General features: G+C 40.6%; 1 protein-coding gene across 5 annotated transcripts in view; it reads left to right on the top strand.

The window, feature by feature from the left end:
• The window catches only part of cntln (centlein, centrosomal protein), a 138,616-nt gene that overhangs the window by 99,028 nt on the left and 20,549 nt on the right, over positions 1 to 19,039 (top strand). For all 5 annotated transcript variants that reach the window (XR_007038359.1, XM_047366182.1, XM_047366185.1 and 2 more), the window contains 2 exons: positions 7,305 to 7,502; positions 18,294 to 18,368. Coding sequence is in view for 4 of the 5 variants with exons in the window: in XM_047366182.1 (XP_047222138.1) it covers positions 7,305 to 7,502; positions 18,294 to 18,368 (273 nt within the window). In the remaining variant the exon portion in view is untranslated. The remainder of the gene's footprint in view (positions 1 to 7,304; positions 7,503 to 18,293; positions 18,369 to 19,039) is intronic.

Below are 19,039 nucleotides of genomic sequence, written 5' to 3'. Positions count from 1 at the left end.
GCACACATTTATTCACAAAGTCTTTTAATCTGGGGTTTAGTTTGGCTGCAGAGTGCATGAATATTTATTGAATTTTTTTCAAAAGGACTGTTTGTGATTTTGTTTACCGGACATTCAAAGTGTTTTTGACCTCTGTCGTCAGCGAGAGGAATGATTTATGACAGATTAACTTTACAGCCCCTAAGCAGTTACAGATTACATGTTGGGGAAACTTTGTAATTTGACTTCTTCTTTTGTCTTTGATCAGAACTGGTACTTCTGGACAACTCAGTTGCAGCTTAGGATTCTCAGTCAAATTCTGAAACTTTCTGAACCTTCCCCTGGACTCGTGCTTCTAAGCTGACTTTAGGTGTAAACACAGCTGTCTTTAAAATAACTGTGTTTAAATACGTGATTAATGCTCAGAATTTGTATAAAAGGTTTTGTTTTTATAAATGCAAATGCATTGGAAATACAGTCTATAAATTTCAAACATGAAGACATTTTTGTCAAATTTATTTCTCTACAGAACTTAAGGGGAAAAACAATATTAGGCAGAAATACATCTGCATTTCCTTTATGGATTCAAACATTTAATAACCTAAAACTACAAAAAACAAATGAATATTTTACTTTCCAGTAAATAACTAGACTAATATTTAGCTGTATTAACAATGTTTCCATTTGTCTTACATGGAGTCAACTTCTGGTACCTGTGAACTGGTAATTATGTCCTAGACAATTACAGTAGACTAAATCCCACAGTTCCTATGCATTTCTTAGTTTTGCTGCAGAGGCAGCATGTTGGATGTCATGTCACACACATTTTCTGTTGGATTAAGGTCAAGGGATTAACCTGGTCACTACTTAATGTTAATCTGGAACTCTGGAACCAAGATGCTGCTCACTTGCAGCTTACTGTCATTAAAATGTTTTTCCATTTCTCTTTAATGTGGTCTTTGTTGAACTGTAACCTTCTCAGTGTCTCGTTATGTTTAATCAGACTTTAGACAGGCTTCCAGCTGATCGCTTGGCTTCATGTAGATCATCTATAAACACTTGATTGATCATTGGCTGAGTCTTTGATAGTTTAGATTGTTTTTGATCCATTTGAACGGTAGTCCTCCTTTTACCTCCCCAGCTTTCTGGTTTTGGTTTCCATTTCAAAGCATTTGAGAACATTTTGGATAACCAGTCATTTACTGCACTATTTTATATGTTTTCCCCTCCCCAGTCAGCTTTTCAATCACAGTACGCAGTTCTGCTGATCACGAAGCATGAAGAAGTCATGTAGATTGAAAGGATGATCTGAAAGGGACTAATGTAAAGTCCTGGTTTTACCCGTCTGCTGACTGCATTAAATAATCAAATATTTACTGGTCATTTTATTAGAGCAGGGATATTTCATGTACAATGGTCTTGATTTATAGTTATTTTTTAAGTCCCTGTACCTGCGTAGAACAGCATTTTGTGCAGTGTGTTTTTTAAAGGAAGCAGGAAAGTAGAAACGTGGAGTAGAAACAATTGTAAGGCCTAAATAAAGTATCCACAGCAGATTATATGAAACTCATGCCTTGGAAACAATCTTCACGGATTCCTGTATGACATCCTAATAGTTCTTAAGGAAGCAGCTTGGTGCTAAAATATCTGTTTCTGCGAACTGTGTCATTTATGGTATTTTTCAGATGTAAGTAAAGTAATATGAGCTAGTTGAGTCCTTGTGCCTAGCAAACCGGGGTTAGAATTGCTTCTTGGCTAAGCTATCTGTCGTATGAAGTCACAACCCTGGGAAATCAATTTGAATTAGCAGACCTTTTATTCGTGACTGATTCAGGAAAAACATACTGTGCTAAAGTCAACTAGTCCCATTAAAAACACACAGACCTTCATACAGTCTAGACAACTATTGATTGAGACCACTTTACAAAATAACTAAGTCTGGCTGCACAGTTGTGTGTTCTCATAATTTCCAACTGGAAGAAGTCCTAGAATGCAAAATGGAAATGAAATATCTCATCCTACTGTACAAAGTTCTTTGACATATAATTTTGGTGTGTTACTGTATTTAGCCTCTAGTCACCACAACTGCAGTGTTTCAGCTGGTAGACGGATTATTTTTCTTATGAAACGTTGAAACCAGATATTTACATACTCCGTATAAGGTGACACATAAGCTAACTTTTTTCTCTCAGATTGAGAGTAAATCAGACTCAACCTTTTCTGTTTTATGTCAGTTTGGGTCACCAGATCTACCTCTATTTGCCAAATGCCAGAACTCTGAGAGAAATAATTTATTTTAGAGAATCTTGTAATACTTCCTTTAGAGTCAGATGTCCACATACATTAACATTTCTGTGCTTGGGTTGTATATCTAGACGAAGGTCTATGGATGCAAAGTGTGCATATTAAAAACAAAATATCTTGTAAGGATGCTGGCTAAGGACTGTAAGAGAGTGTCATCATCCACAGTAAAACGAGCCCAGTACCGACATGGGCTGAATGGCCACTCACAGAGGAAGAAGCAGTTACTCTAAAAGCTGCAAAAAAAAAGCTGATTACAGTTTGCAAATGCACTCCTGGACAAAGACCTTAATGTGTGAGGACCTGTCCTCTGGGCTCATAAACCTAAAGTTGAACAGGTTGGCCATAATAATCATCTTTATGAAATTATAAAGTATGGGTGGGGGTGGCAGCATCATTTTGCAGGAGGGACTGGTGTACTTTGCAAACATGGCGTCTCGAAAGGACATTATCTAAAACATTTTTGTGTGGAGATTATGGAAGGATACCAAAAAATTTTTAAGCAAGGCGATTCTGCTGAAAACTGAGGGAATGTATGAAACCCTGAGAGTTGGCTTGTGGTTTCAGGCATTTGAAAATGGAAACAATTTAGATCATTCTATGTGATCTAAAAAAGGAAATGTTGAATCTAGTTAAGCGTCAGACAGTCAGAGGGAAGATTGTGTGTTTTTTACAGTGCTAGTATCTGGTTTCAACTATAAACTGAAGCAGACTACCATCGAGAAAATCCTATTTAACCTTCTGGAACATCTTCCTTCTCTTTCTCTGGGCCTAATTCATCACCCACTGTTGTGTTTGTGTCAGTTTGCCTGAAAGTGATAAAGACTGTCCATCACCTGAGTTCAGCTCACACCTGTCTGTCTGAGGAGAAAATAGCTGGCAGATAGATAACAATGGTAGAGGTTTTGTGCTCACAAATACATCAGGTAACAGGCAGATAATGGACAGAATGCACAGGCCAAACGTCAGGAAGTTATTGATGTTGATTTATCTTTATATGATTTTTATATTTGAGAAATTTCTCAGATTAAGGACATAATGTAATATTTTGGCCAATATTTAGCAAAATGTGGCATAGACATCAAACATATGGTTAAGCCAAGAGGTATTTATTCCCTGGTAGATTAATGTTTAAAGTAAAATTTTACCACCAGGTGTCTTCTGATTGGATGTAATATTAACGTTTTGGAGTCCCGCCATGAATCAAATAGAGAATCTATGGAAGAAGCAAAACATTAGGGTAATGGTAAAGAGACCCTTCAACTTTAATGACTTGGAGCTCATCACTAAAGATAATCAAAATACCAGTGCAAGAAGAAAGTGAACTAATGTCAACATGGCATTCTCTAATGAAATAAAAATAAAAACACAATAAGTTATTTATTTAAAAAGTCAGACTCTTTTTGTTTCGCTGTCCTTTGAGAGATGCTGGTCTCATTTCCTATTAGAAACAAACTTCTTGTTTGAATGGAGATGATCTTCGAACAAAACCTGCCAGGGGTATGAATAGTTTTGGGTCTACAATAACCTTCATGCACTGCAGCCCTAAAATGACAGCTGTTCTGTACAGAAATACATGTCATACCTTTGTTACTTGTCTCCTCTATTCCCTTAACCCAGAGCTGCTGAGGCCATTGCATTGTTGTTGAGGATTCACATCATTGTTTGTCTCCCCCTGGCTCTTGTGATCCCCTATAAGAAAACCGAGCCCTTTGATTGGACTGCCTGACGTCCGGAGGAGATTTACTCTTGTCATGTATTGATCAGGACCGGAGGGCTGCGTGTGTGTTTGTGTGTGCAGATATCTCAGTGTCTTTATGAGCTCTTTTTTTTTTTTTTTTGTTCTCACTCAGTGTGTCTTTGTGTATATATGTGTGTGTTGAGATTTTTTTTATTGTGTGCCAGCAAACCCTTTTGGCCCCTGCGCACGCCCCGGGCTATAAGCACCGCTCTTGAACTGCTAAACAGTGGCCCTGAGTATTGCGACCAATCCACAGTACACAGATACACATGCTGAGATTATTCTCTTCCAAGGAAAGCTTTGGCTTTTTATCCTCACTGAAAAACGCACTATTGTGCTTAGCTTCTGCACTGCACTGGTTTCTGGTGGAAAATTGATCTATTACCTATCAAAACGATTAGCAATGTGTTTACCTGTGAGACCCTATGAAATATTTTAATTCATCTTGAAGAGGCTTCTATAAGTAGAGGAGAACATATAACATTTTTTGAGGTATTTAGAAAGTACGTTTTTAATAGGTTGTTGCATTATTTAGCAATTAATTGAACTCATTATGTTCTTGAATGCCTTAGTTTTGTTTTGGAATATAACAACTATTGAAGGGGCAAGGAAATATTGATGATAATAATAATAATTTAGACTTTATTGATCTCACAGTGAAGAAATTATCCTCTGCATTTAGCCCATCTCTTTGGGAGCAGTGGGCTGCCATTGTGCGGCATCCAGGGAGCATTCAAGGGTTAAGGGTCTTCCTCTGGGAGCCAGAGTGGTAAGTTGTGGGATTCAAACCAGGGTACTTGTGGCCTCTCCACGACACAAATGCCCTGCTCTCAACTAGGCCACCACTCCCTTCCACCAAGCAACAAGCTGGGGATCAAAACCGACTGGTTTTCAACTTGACCAGCTCTACCAGTGATTTTACCAGTGAGTGGCCTGTTGGACACTCCAAGTTAACCCAAAATATTAATTTAGCTATTTTTAAAATCAACGGTGTGTTTACTGTTAATGCTAGAAGTTCATCTGTCCATCATCCATTCATCATCCTATCTAGCCGTCATCCATCTATCCATCCGCCCAATCACCCATTCATCCATCCATCATCAAGCCCATTGTCCAGCTATCTGTCACCCATCTTTCCATTCCCCCAACCATTTATCCATCCATCATCATTCATCCATTCATCTATCTGTTTATCCATCTTTTTATTCTTCCCTCCTTCCAGTTTCTGTCTGATTTATGTTGAAGTATCTTGACACAAATTCACAGTGAACTTTTTTGTTCAGTGAAAGTATAATAAACTGCTATAAAGAAAAGTATGCTCTGTAGAAAATATCCACTATTCATAAAGGCTGCATTTTAAAAAGACATTAAATATTTTGCTCTTGGGCGTTTACCCTCAGTCATGAAAGATACTGAATTTAGAAACTTTTATGGCCTGCTGGAAAAGTTCAAGTCAAGGTAAGCTGTAATAACAATCTTTCAAACACACAGAATCTGCTCTCACTGTTTAGTTATACATTGTGCAAAGCTGCAATTTGTATTGTGATTTATTTCCTTTCACAAAAGGCTCTTGTGTTTTGAGTTGTGCAAAGTAAAATGTTACGGAGCTGTATTCTGGTTTATAAAGACAAAAGTCACTATTCTTCAGTCCAGTAACTTCAAGGAGATTTGTTATTTGTGTTGAATAAGGCTGATGTTTTGTAAAAAATGTCAAATCTTTTTTTTTTTTACTGTGTATATTTTATTATGAACAATCACATTTTTAATTTGTCCAAAAATGTCAAAGAAATGGTTTAATGTCGTCAGTCAGAATAGGCCTTTAGCACTAAGACTGGTGCATCTGTAGTGACAACCATCATATCAAAGTGCTGGTTTGTATCCAGATGATCTCAGACCAAATTATTCCTAATGAAGCTTTTATAGGAACTCGATAAAATTCTTGTTTAGTGACTGAATATATGCAGCTTAAATAATAGCATCTACAGGCCTTAGTTAATGATCTGCTTGTTCAGATCTGTTTTCAGATCCCAAAATGAATTAAAGTTGTCTGTTCTACCAGGAGATGAAGAAGGTTAGAGGTTTTGTTTATTTAAATATTCAGGCTTTCATAAAACAGATTCAAAGGAAGACAAACTTTATGAAAATTATGTAAATGTCAATTTGACCGCATGTCAAAATAAAGTGATTTGTAACGTGGTGGGTTTGATCAGTGCATTCACACTTTTAGTTTATGGTCTGAATTTACACACAAACCGCTGTTTTGGTTAAATATGTGAGTTTAGAGTATTTTCTAACAGGGTAATTGTTCTCGCTGTTTACCGCAGACCTTTAGTATCTCTCTCAGTGCTTCATAATGGAAACCTCATCAGGCACATCTCTGTGAAATTTATCGGAGTGGAGATATGAGGTGCTTGTGTGATTAACCTCTTAACTTTGGTCTCTGGACTGGACTCGCAGTTTGTATGTGTAACAACACTTTAATTCAGCTTCTCCCTTTATATTGTTTCCTGGTCCAGAACAAGTTGTTGCTGGTGCTTTTCTTTCTTTGTTTTAGCGTACTGTGAGCTCTGTTGTCTCGAGCTTTCTCCACCTGACAATCCACCTAAGGTCAGCTTTTCAGCCAGCTTGCAGGGGAATGATACAGGAGATTATTGCCTCGATCAATAAGCTCAAAATGAAGCAAAGGGGAGTTTACTTTATTGACTTCCTTGTGTACAGTGGCAGTTTTAACATTTAATTGTCTCTCTGTATTTAGAGCATACTCCCATTTAGTGCCTGACAACTGTGCCACCCCAGGCCTTCCTCGTCTCGCTCGCCGCCCACTCGGGCACCATTTGAGACAGCCCCTCTTTAGCTTAATTATTAACACTGTTATGCTGCCCTGTTGTACTGTAAGACGTTTCAGAAAGCAAATAAATAAATGAATGGTGTATTTTCATAGCCCTCTCTCTTTCTCTCTCTGATGCGTGATTCTCTGCCTGTGGAGAATTCAGAGAAACTCGGGGTGTGTTTAATATCAAAGCTGTGATCCCTCAGCTTTCAATCAACGGGGCAACAAACCCCGAGGTCCACACTCCTACAGGAGAGTGTAAGGCAAAACCGAAGAGAATCTGGGTTTGTCAAACTCAATATTCCTCCATAATGTACTAGGCCTCTCTGGCGCATGCTTGATCAATTTCATTTATTCATCTGCCGGGCAGCACTATCCCTCTTGTTTTTCTACATCCATTTCATCATCCTCTTCTCCTCCCTCTTTTTTTCTCTTTTTCTCCTCCTTTCTTAGACCCTGGCCAGTGAAATACTTTTAGACGTTCAAGAGGTCAAACAGCAGTTGATGAGCAGAAGGAGGCAGAGGCAGGCCGGTTCTGTGGCAGCGAAGAACAGCCTTTCAGCCAAGTCTATGATCAAAGCCAAGTCCATCGCTGCCTCCATCCTCAATATGTCAGAGAATGATCTGGCAGATATAATGGAAATGGATCAGGTAAGACCAAAGGACAGCATTTTTATTCTAAACAAACACTGACTTCAGGAGGATCTATATCTTGTTTAGAAAACCTCCAGCTTTCAGCACGTGAGAGTTTCTGTGCTATAATATTTTGAAAGTTTTTCATTGGCATTTGCATTACTGGACAAAATATTATACCATCAATATTTACTTAAAGCTTTTGGTATTTTGTGTGAAAATTGGAAATAAATTATTGGCCTGACCTCAGCAAACTCCAAATTAACACCCATCTTTAAGGGTCAATAGTGAGAAATAAAAAAGCACTTTTTATTGAACTTCAACTCCAACAAACAATATGGACTCATGACTCTCTGGGATGTTCAGTGACTTGTTTCACTTTGTTCCTAATGTCACAGAAATGACACCAAACAGCTTTTTGACCCAACAGCTTCACATACCAGCTTTGTAAAACATACCTCAATGAATATGATGATAATGGTAAAATTGCTAGCCCACATTTTATTTTCCGGGTGACTATGCAAATGAGTCTGCTGTTGAGAGATTTCCTGCCTGCTGACTGTAACTAGTTGTTGTAGCTGGTTTATTGACAGAAAACATGAGCCCAAATAAAAGAGCTGTCAGCTGAAATAATTGAGAGGTTCCTAAAACTGCCTCAAGAAGCCAGAAGATGTTCTCCATCAGCTTGATCTAAAATTTGGATCACGTAAAATCAGAATGTGAAGGTTTATAAATGGAAACAAGGCCAAGCAAGACCTCAAAGTGTCAGGTCAGAAAAACTTAAAGCAATATGGCTTCAAAACACAAAATAAAATAACAGAAAATTATTTATTGCCATTCATGTGTATCAAAAAATAAAAGTCAATTTCTCTTGTTGGGAGGATATTGTTGAAGTATTCTCTTCTTACAGATGTAGGAAATCAGACAGTGCTTGGGAGGGGAGCTGCACCTGTCACCAATCTTTACCAACCAGCAGCTGTAGGACTACAGGTGTGGCTACTTGTTCTGCGATGTCACTTCCCCAACCTGCGTTCATTCTCTATGTTAACCAGCTGTTACACAGTCTGGTGAGGGGGGGTGGTAGTCTCCACAGCTTTTGCTGCTGTATCGAGCTCTAAATCAGACAGTCATCGCATGTATTCGGCACATGGCACCATTCTGCTGCATTTAGTTAAACTGCTGTTCAGATAGTTTCAAGGTTACTTTATTTATACCCATCGGTAGATTTGTTTTGCAGTGGTTTAAAACACATACATAGCCACATACACTGTAAAAAGTAAAAACATCAACATACCGAGAACCATTCGCACATATGAATGCTCAAGGTGCTTGAGGCTCCACAAGTCAAAACACAGCAAGGCTTATAAGAAATCCAGACTTTAAAATTAAAAACCGGACTGTAAAAATAAATAAAACAACAAATAAAAACATGAGTAAAGTAAACATACTGGACTGTGATTAATGTTTTCTTACAAGAAATAAGAAATCCATCAAAATCCTTGGAAGTCCATTCAAATCTTTTAAAATCCATTGAGAGTGTCAGCATCATTTCAGCTTGTTCATTTCAGTAACAGCAGTAGGAACAAAGCTGTTTTTAAAAAGTCTAGTTCTCCCTCCGTCCGGAGGGAAGAAGCTGGAACTCCCTGTGAAGGGGATGAAAGTCATCTTTTAAAACAGAAAAGGTTATCCCCTGTACCTGCCTGATGTACAGAGATGCAACTGACTTGTGGGACTCTCTAATCAGTCTAGACGACAGTTTAACAATCTGCTACAGGGAAGTCCTCTCTTTCAAGGTTGCATGACCGAACCATGACACTAAAGAAAAAGATAAAAACGATCTGATAAAAGCACAAAAAAACATGGTCATTATGGTTTGGTCAATGTTAAAATGACTGAGATTCTTCAAGCAGTTACACACAGTTTCACAGTTTGCTTCAAACTTTAATTTTTCATCTAAAGTGGTCCCCAGATATTTATATGTCTGCACACTCTCAATGGCTTGGCCTTTAATTAAAGTGACTTTGTGCTTGTGAAGTTTCCTCAAATCAATGATCATATCTTTGGTCTAACTGGTGTTAAAGTGGAGGTAAGACTCCTCACACCATTGGGCAAAGTCATCATTTCCCGGGCCTTGGCTGCTTTCACTCTCTTAAAGAAGGCTAACAATAACAGAATCATCTGCATACTTTATGATGAACCTCTTGTCATGTCTGCTCTGACACCCATTTATGTATAGAATAAAAAGTAGAGGTGACCGTACGCAGCCTCAAAATGTGAGGCTGGATTGTATTTAAAGGCGAGGAAAAATCCACAAATAAAAGTCTGGCGTGGGTCCCATTAAAATCCAGGTGTTTAAAAAGCAGGTTTAGCAGAGTGAGGGTTGCATCCTCTACTCCTCTGTGAGGCCTGTAGGCAAACTGCATGGGGTCTAAAAAATGTTCAGTCTGCTTCAAAATCTCACCTCTAATTAACCTTTCAAAAATTTTCTTTAGGACTGAGGTCAGAGCTGCCGGTCTAAAATCATTAACAGTTTTAGGACAATTAGATTTAGGGATGGGAACCACAACAGCATCAGATGGTAGGAACATGTTGTGTTTGCAAAGACTCATTATAAATATAGTGACACACCGGACAGCTCATTGGCACAAGATTTAACAGACCAGCCACATACATTATCAGGTCTCTGGTTTTTTAAACTCTGAAAAGCCTTTTTAACATCCTGGAGGTTGATGTTAAAGTGCTCTGTGTCTTTAAGCTTATCAACAAGTTTCTGAATTTCCTTGCTAAAGTCACAGGTATCAAAACGACAGTAAAATGAATTAAAAGCATTTGCCAGATCAGAGTCTAAATTAAAACCATCTAAAGTGACCCAGGTGCAGCTATGTGGTTTCTGAAGGTCGGCAATAGTCTTCATACTAGCCCATGCTGAACCAAGCTTTTTTGTGGCCATTTTCTTCTCCAGTTCGGTTTTGTAATTTTGTTTTGCTTTTAAATTTTTAATTCTTTTGACGCTAAATGCTGCTGCGAAACTGTTCCTTGTGTACAAGCAATTGATTTCTTGTGTAAACAGGACTTGACTGATTTAGTAACCCATGGTCTGTTATTTGGATATATTTTAACCCGCTTGCATGGAATAATCATGTCTCTGCAAAAAGTAATATAAGAGCAGGTAACATCCACCAATGAGCCTAAATCATCATAATATGATTGTTTAGATAGTTTATTCCAGAAAAGCTATAAGAACCATTAACAGCTGAACTGGTGAAAACACTGTTCCAGTGGGCTAAAAAGAAGCAGCCTTGATCTCTGGATGATTGGATGAAAAGGACATTCTGTGAGGAGTCGGGAATATGCATTAGCCAAGGAGATGGTGCTGGAATGCTTGTTTGCAATCACAATCAAGACTGGATAGGCACACCAGTGGACATTTTCTAAATCCAGCGAACCCAAGTAGGTTTGCTGATGATGGAATAATTTTTCATCATGATCATACATCAGACTGAACAAAGAGTTTCAAACTTTTCTTCAGAACATTTAGATAAGCTCAATGATATGGCCAGCAAAGAGTCCGGATTTCAGTCTGACTGGAAATTTAAGGTGTGGTTCTTGTAAATAAAGGTGAATGACACGGCTCGGCCCAGTAAAGCTGATCTGTCAGCTGCTCTGTGAGAACGCTGGAAAAAGGTTGATGAAGAATTATGTTTTTTATTGTTTGCGTGCTGCTAGATTTCAAGCTGTCAGAAAAAACACAGGAGCTGCAACAATGTTTTTTATCTTTGTTCAGTTCTTAATTTCTTTTCAATATGTATTAATTCCAGCGTGAATCATATTTTACAAAGACTGAATATTCAGGTTCTTCTAGTAGTTGGAACGGTATTTAACCTTCTCAGCTATGTCTGCTTTCGTCTGAGCTTCGTTGTTGGTGTAAAGTATAAAACACACTGATGTGTGACACTGATAAGGTTACAAGTTCAGGTAACCTGGAGAAGGATATGTTGCCAGGTTTACAGCTGTCGGATTTCAATCTGTACTTGATAAAAAAAAGAACGATCAACACCTGCGGTTCCTGTCAACCCAATCCAAGTTTTATTATGGTCCAACTCCGCAAAGTGCAGCCCCTTTTCTGGTATCAAAGCAGTCACTGAACTGAAGTTCTTGTTATTGACTACTGTACGCTTGCAAAAGTGTTTCAAACTATTTTCCAACTTGGAGAGCCGTCTCCCCACCATAGATCATTCCCAACAAAGTCATCAATTAACAACTGTGTTACAATCAGCAAGGGATCTCCGGGGACTTCCTCTCATCTATCACAAGATTAGAAAGAGCACACCAGGCACTTACTCACACTTGAAACCAATTTGAAGCCGTTGCCGAACCGCTCCACCCCTGTATGACAGAGAACAGATTCTCACTTGAGAATAAGCCTCCTTTATCACCATTAAATACGCGAACAATCATTTGCTCAGCAGTTACGGTTATATTCAGAAGTTTACATAAACTCATCATTAGGGCTGCACATTATACTGCAAATACATAGTCATCAGTATCGGTGTGTGCAATTCTCTTATCGCAAAGGTCTGTTTGGAGCTCAGTAATTGTTGGGTTATATAGTCCAAGTGTTATGAACTTTTATTTTTCGTGCTAGTGTAATGTTTAGCCATTTGGACAGAGTCTAACGGCAGCAGATGCTCTCACCGGACAAAATGATAAACGTCAGAGTGATGGAAGCACAGATGAGAAGGACAGGAAAGAAAACATTCATATATTGCAACTGATATCGTCATTGCAAGCTTTACCAGTTTTCAGAATCAGCTTTATTGCCAAGTTCGTGCATACAAACAAGGAATTTTACTCCGGTACACTTTGCTCTTTTGTTCTGTTTTTGTATTACAGAATAAACATATTTACAATTTACAATATACACATATATAATAAAAAGGTGCATTTGCAACATCTGTATGCTGTTGTTTTGTACTCTATTGAATGTTCAACAGAGAAACAGCCTGGGGGAAGAAACTGTCTCTGTGGCGGCTGGTTTTAGTAAACAGTGCTCTGTAGCGGCGGCCTGAAGGTAAAACTCTAAACAGTTTATGTGCAGGGTGTGTGGGGTCTGCAGAGATTTTAGCAGCTCTTTTCTTGACCCTACACCTCTATAAGTCCTGGATGGAGGGAAGGTCAGCTCTGATTATTCTCTCTGCAGAACTGATTATTCGTTGCAGTCTGGACCTGTCCTGTTTTGTGGATGATCCAAACCACACTGAGATGGATGAAGACAGGACAGACTGAATGATGGCAGTGTAGAAGATGACCAGCAGCTCCTGTGGAAGGTTGAACTTCTTGAGTTGCCTCAGGAAGTACAGTCTCTGCTGGGCCTTCTTTTGAACAGTGTCTATGTGTGAAGACCATCTCAGGTCCTCAGAGATGGTGGTTCCTAAGAACCTGAAGTGGTCCACGGCCGATACAGTGTTGTTGAGGATGGTGAGGGGGGTGTATGGGGGGTGTTGTTCTCCGAAAGTCCACCACCATTTCCACAGTCTTGAGTGGGTTCAGTTCAAGGTAGTTCTGACCGCACCAGTGTACCAGCTGATCCACCTGCTGTCTGTATGCAGACTCATCACCGTCCTGGATCAGTCCAATGACAGTGGTGTCATCTGCAAACTTAAGGAGTTTCACGGACGAGTCCGATGAGGTGCAGTCACTTGTGTACAGGGAGAAGAGGAGTGGGGATAGAACACACCCCTGGGGGGCACCAGTACTTATTGATCTGGATCGGGAGAAGATGCTCCCCAGTCTCACCTTCTGCTGTCGGTCCGTCAGGAAGCTGTTGATCCACTGACAAGTGGAGGCTGGGACGTTGAGCTGGGTGAGCTTCTGGTGGAGGATGTCTGGTATGATGGTGTTGAAGGCCGAGCTGAAGTCTACAAACAGGATCCTGGCGTAGGTCCCTGGGTGGTTGAGGTGTTGCAGGATGAAGTGTAGACCAAAGTTGACAGCATAATCTGCCGAGCTGTTTGCTCGGTAAGCAAACTGCAGGGGGTCCAGCAGGGGACCTGTGATGTCTTTCAGGTGCTTCAACACCAGCCGCTCAAAGGATTTCATGACCACAGACGTCAGGGCTACAGGCCTGTAGTCATTTAATCCTAGGATGGTGGGTTTCTTGGGAACTGGGATGATGGTGGATCGTTTGAAGCAGGAGGGGACCTCACATTTCTCCAGTGATTTGTTGAAGATCCGTGTGAAGATCGGAGCGAGTTGATTTGCACAGGCTTTCAGGCATGATGGAGAGATGTTATCAGGTCCTCCAGCTTTCTTTGTTTTCATGCGCTGAAAGAGGCTATTTACATCTTCCTCTGAGATCTTTAGTGCAGGCAGAGGATCTGATGGTGGGGGGTTGGCTGTTTTACGGGTCACATTTGTTCCTGAATGGGATGTGGAGGAGATGATTTGAGGTGTGAATGGCTTCTTGTCATGTCTGCAGTAGAAGCCATTCTACTGGTTGGCCAGGCGAGGACTCTGTTCAGGATGGGTGGAGGGGCTCCTATAGGCAGTCAGGTTTCTCAGACCAGCCCATACAGCTGAAGTGTCACCAGTAGAAAGGTTGTTCTTCAGCTTCTCACTGTAGCTTCTCTTGGCTGCTTTGATCTCCTTTGTTAGTTTGTTCCTGGCCTGCTTGTACCGTGCCCAATCTCCACTGCTGTGAGCTTCTTCCTTTTCCCTGCGCAGATTCTTGAGGTGTGGAGTAAACCATGGCTTATTGTTCACAAAGGTGCAGAAGGTCTTGGTCTGCTCACACATGTCCTCACAGAAACTGATGTATGATGTCACCACATCAGTTAGTTGGTTTAGGTCAGTGGCTGAAGTTTCAAAAACAGTTTTATCACCATCGCAAGATTTTCCCGGCTGTGGAACACTGGACCAGCTCTATACCCTCTACAGGGTGCTCAAGGGTTCATGGGAGTTTGCCCAACCGGTTCACATGTGTTTTGTGGACCTGGAGAAGGCATTCGACTGTGTCCCTCGTGATGCCCTGTGGGGGGTGCTCCAGGAGTATGGAATCGGGGGCCCTTTATTAGGGGCCATCCGGTCCCTGTACGAGCAGAGCAGGAGTTTGGTTCTCATTGCCGGCACTAAGTCGGACCTGTTCCCAGTGCATGTTGGACTCCGGCAGGGCTGCCCTTTGTCACCGGTCCTGTTCATAACTTTTATGGACAGGATTTCTACACGCAGCCAAGGGCCGGAGGGGGTCTGGTTTGGGGACCAGTGGATTTCGTCTCTTCTTTTTGCAGATGACGTGGTCCTGCTGGCCCCCTCTAGCCAAGACCTACAGCATGTACTGGGCGGTTCGCAGCCGAGTGTGAAGCGGCTGGGATGAAGATCAGCTCCTCCAAGTCCGAGGCCATGGTACTCGACCGGAAAAGGGTGGCTTGTCCTCTTCAGGTTGGAGGGGAGTTCCTGCCTCAAGTGGAGGAGTTTAAGTATCACGGGGTCTTGTTCACAAGTGAGGGAAGAATGGAGCGGAAGATCAACAGACGGATTGGTGCGGCTGCCGCAGTAATGAGGGCGCTGTGCTGGTCCATTGTGGTGAAGAGAGAGCTGAGCCGAAAAGCAAAGCTCTCAATTTACCGGTCGGTCTATGTTCCTACCCTCACCTATGGCCATGAACTTTGGGTCAAGACCGAAAGAACGAGATCCCGGATACAAGCGGCTGAAATGAGCTTCCTCCGTAGGGTGGCCGGGCACTCCCTTAGAGATAGGCTGAGGAGCTCGGCCATCCGGGAGGAGCTCGGAGTAGAGCCGCTGCTCCTCCACATTGAGAGGAGCCAGTTGAGGTGGCTCGGGCATCTATACCGGATGCCTCCTGGACGCCTTCCTCGGGAGGTGTTCCAGGCACGTCCCACCGGGAGGAGGCCCAGGGGACGGCCCAGGACACGCTGGAGGGACTATGTCTCTCGGCTGGCCTGGGAACGCCTTGGGCTCCCCCCAGAGGAGCTGGAGGAGGTGTCTGGAGAGAGGGACGTCTGGGCGTCTCTGCTGAGTCTGCTGCCCCAGCGACCCGGTCCCGGATAAGCGGAAGTACATTTTAAAGTAAACTACTCCTGTAAAGCTTTGCAGAGGAAACTCTCAGTATATCTCAGATAGCTGCTTTGTCATCTGTACTAACTACCGTTTGCTGGCCTCCCAATAGGTTGCTTTTTCATTCATTTACTTGTTTTTGTAGAAGCAGTTCACTAAATCAGGGTCCTGCACTTAACTGCTTGTGCAATAAGGCTGCTCTGCCTTCATCATTACATTAACATAAGCATTCAACAGACCAGATGAGATTTCATCCCTAGACCCCAGAACATGTCTTTCTCTGATCTCGAAATATGTGTGCTTTCAGAATACAGTTAAAACTCATCTTTTTAAACTGAGTTTTGTTATTTCTTTATGGTATTTACCTTTTTCACTAGTATTTCTGTTGGGTTGTACCACCCTTTTTAATGGTTATCTGAAACATGCCATACAAAAAAAATCCTCGAAAGAAAATAGGTTTTAAACTTACATGTTATTTATTTTGTTTTTTAGTCGTTTATTAAAATTTTTATTTCACCTTCAAATTATCAGCACAATCCTTTTTTAAATCTTATTTTTTTTCTTGCAGAGGAGCAGTGTTGGTATGTCGGTTCAGTATGGAAATTAAGCTGTTATTGCGCATCTCTACAAACACAAGCACAGAAATATTAATGAGATGTAGCTGCATACATGCAGAGGACGTGTGTGTGCTGGAAAATACCCACTCCTCTCATATTTACCCTCTTACATCATGCTGCACTCCTGTTTGTTTTGCCTCTGTCCGTTCCACGGTGTGCAATGCAGCTCCAGACTCCCTGGGTAACTTGTTGTGGAGTTAATGATCCAGATGTAATAAGGTTCTAATTGCCAGGCTAGTTCGTTTTACACCCTAATGTCAGATGAAGGGTCAGTTATTTCTAATATATCAACCAAGAGTGGACGAGCAGTGTTACTCTGTTTCAGATGTAGCCATAGTCTGCTTTGTCTTATATTTTTACATTTTGCTTTTGCTCCAACCTGTCTGACTTCTATTTTAAACACTTAATAAAAATCCAGCACTTTTCTATTAGTCCTATTAAAAAACTAGGGAAAAAACAGTCAGTCGAATTAATCATGATTAATCGATTATTTGAATAATTGTCAACTGATTTAGTAATCGAATAATCGTTACCTGGAGTATACAGACTCTAAAACATGCCATTTGCTGAAAGAACAACCCGCCCAGAGCAGAAATTAGACCAACATTGTACATAACGTATTTACATTTTGCATTTAAGATAAAAAACCTTCTTTGTAAATATGCTCTATCCAGAACTTTAGCATACTTTATCTTCAGCTGGTTCAAATTCTGCAGGAAATCTCAGATTAAACACCTTTTTTCTATCTGATTAATCGATAAATTGATTATTTTAAAAAATTGTCCACAGATGAATCAATTAGCAAAATAATTGTTAGTTGCAGCCCTATAAAAATGTTTCTGTGTGTTTACAGAAATAGTCCAAGTAGATCATCAGAAAATTGCTCTAGTGAATTTGTTTTCATAATCTGAAAAAGTAACAAGCTGCAACAAAGAGCATCTAACAAATAAGGCCTCTAAACCTTCCAGTATGGTTGAGCATCTGTGTAAAAACAGTCCTGATCCAAAGACACTATTCAGTGGCAAATGTGTAAAGCAATAAACAGGCAGGTAAAAACACCTCACTGCCAAATCCAAAAGTTAAACCCTCAGAGCGGCTGTGTACAACCCCTGAGAAGTCAGCTGTATCTGCAGAAATATGCAGCTGTTTGCTAAAGCAAATATAGTAGCCACAGATGATATAAAAAACTAGGAGGAAACTGGTAGAGCTCAATCCTGAGCCAAGGCAAGTGTCCCATTAGGCATTATTGAAAGAAAGTAATCCATATTGCCATCAAATTTTCATGGGTTCTTCCTTTCCCTTCTCCCAACTCGCTACCAAGTTTCAGAAATGTTGGCTTTTGCATAATACCGCAGACAAATACAGAAACCTTCCTCCACAAGGAGGTGAAATGATGTCAACAATACTAATAAAATGCTGGATATCTGACGTTACCTTCTTCCTTTTAGCTGAAGCTTGTTGTAAACTGGGCAACTTATTTAAGGATAACAGTTTGACCTTTTTCCCCATTTTTGCTGCTTTGTTTGACTAACTGTGTTGTTCTTGTTGTTGTTGTAAACCTTATGAAATTAGCTGAAACTGCTAAATAGAAGATCTCATCTGTAATCTGAAAGTCTTTCTGCAGTGAGTGTTATGCAGCCTTTAAACCTTTAAACTTAAAGTTCTCCAAAGCTGGACGCAGTAAAATAGTTTTGATAACATCTTCAGCAGTAACACTGGAGGTTTGAAGTTAGGTTGTTACATAAGTGCTGATTGTACATAGGGTTAGGGTTACTTTTCACGCTGTTCATTAGCGCTAACAAGGCGAGCTCTGTTTAAGGGGTTAGAGTGGTGTGCAGATGTATACTGGCACACTGTGCCAGAAAGTCATCAGAGCTGCTTCAAGGTCCTCTGTGGTGTGATGCTACATTTCTGCCCTTCAGCAAAAGATTCGATGTAAGATGCAGTAATCTGCCTGAAAAAAACATCACTCCTTCATACCTTCTTTCACCACAAGGTCTACAGTATAACTACAACTGGCTGAAGACAAATCCCAAGCAAAATGATTTTGCCGTTATGTATATTTTTCAGTCTCCCGTCAATAAAATGCAGTAATGTCTCTTTGCTGTTGTACTTTCAGAGGACAGCCACCTGCACAGAGACTCTGAGGGACCAGGAGTGGTTGGATCGCTTGAACTTCATCCTCCAGCAGAAGGTCAGCAACAAACACATGCAGCAATAATAGTTTAAGTTATCCATTTTGGCCCTCTATGTTAAACACATTTTTGTGATGATGTAACAAATAGATCAGGTGAAACCACACTGTATAAAAAGACACATTTGCATTTTTGCTGACTGTCTCACATTAAATCAGACTAAAGCTTTTCCATAAAAGCTACTTGGTAATTGCCAGAATATTGAGAGAGATCTTCAGATTCAAAAGTTTACAGTCAAGTTCCTAATGTTCTTTTTAAATGTATGACCTAGGACAGCTCTGCACACAAATTACCGATGGCACCGAGTTCAGGGCTTTGTGACGGCGGCTCCAAAACTACGTTGTCCTTAAGTCACTTTGTATCTTAATCGATAGTATGTTTGTACTCATTGTCCATCCTGAAGACCCTTTTGTGCCCAAGCTTTACCTTCCCTGGCTGAGGTTTTTAGATTCTGCTTCAACATTTCCACATAATGTTCTTTCCCCATGATTCCTCTGATTTGTTTTAAGTACAGTAACCCCTGAAGCAAAACATCCTCACATCATGATGCTGCCACCCCCGTACTTCACAGTTTCTATGGTGTTCTCAGGATTGCAATCTTTCCCTTTTTTCCTCAAAATGTAACAATGATTATTATAGCCAAATTCTTAGATTTTAGGTTAATTAGACC

The sequence above is a fragment of the Girardinichthys multiradiatus genome, chromosome 5 (genome assembly GCF_021462225.1).
Source record: "Girardinichthys multiradiatus isolate DD_20200921_A chromosome 5, DD_fGirMul_XY1, whole genome shotgun sequence".
In the NCBI taxonomy this organism is placed as follows: domain Eukaryota; kingdom Metazoa; phylum Chordata; class Actinopteri; order Cyprinodontiformes; family Goodeidae; genus Girardinichthys; species Girardinichthys multiradiatus.
This window is presented reverse-complemented; position numbering and strand designations above follow the sequence as displayed.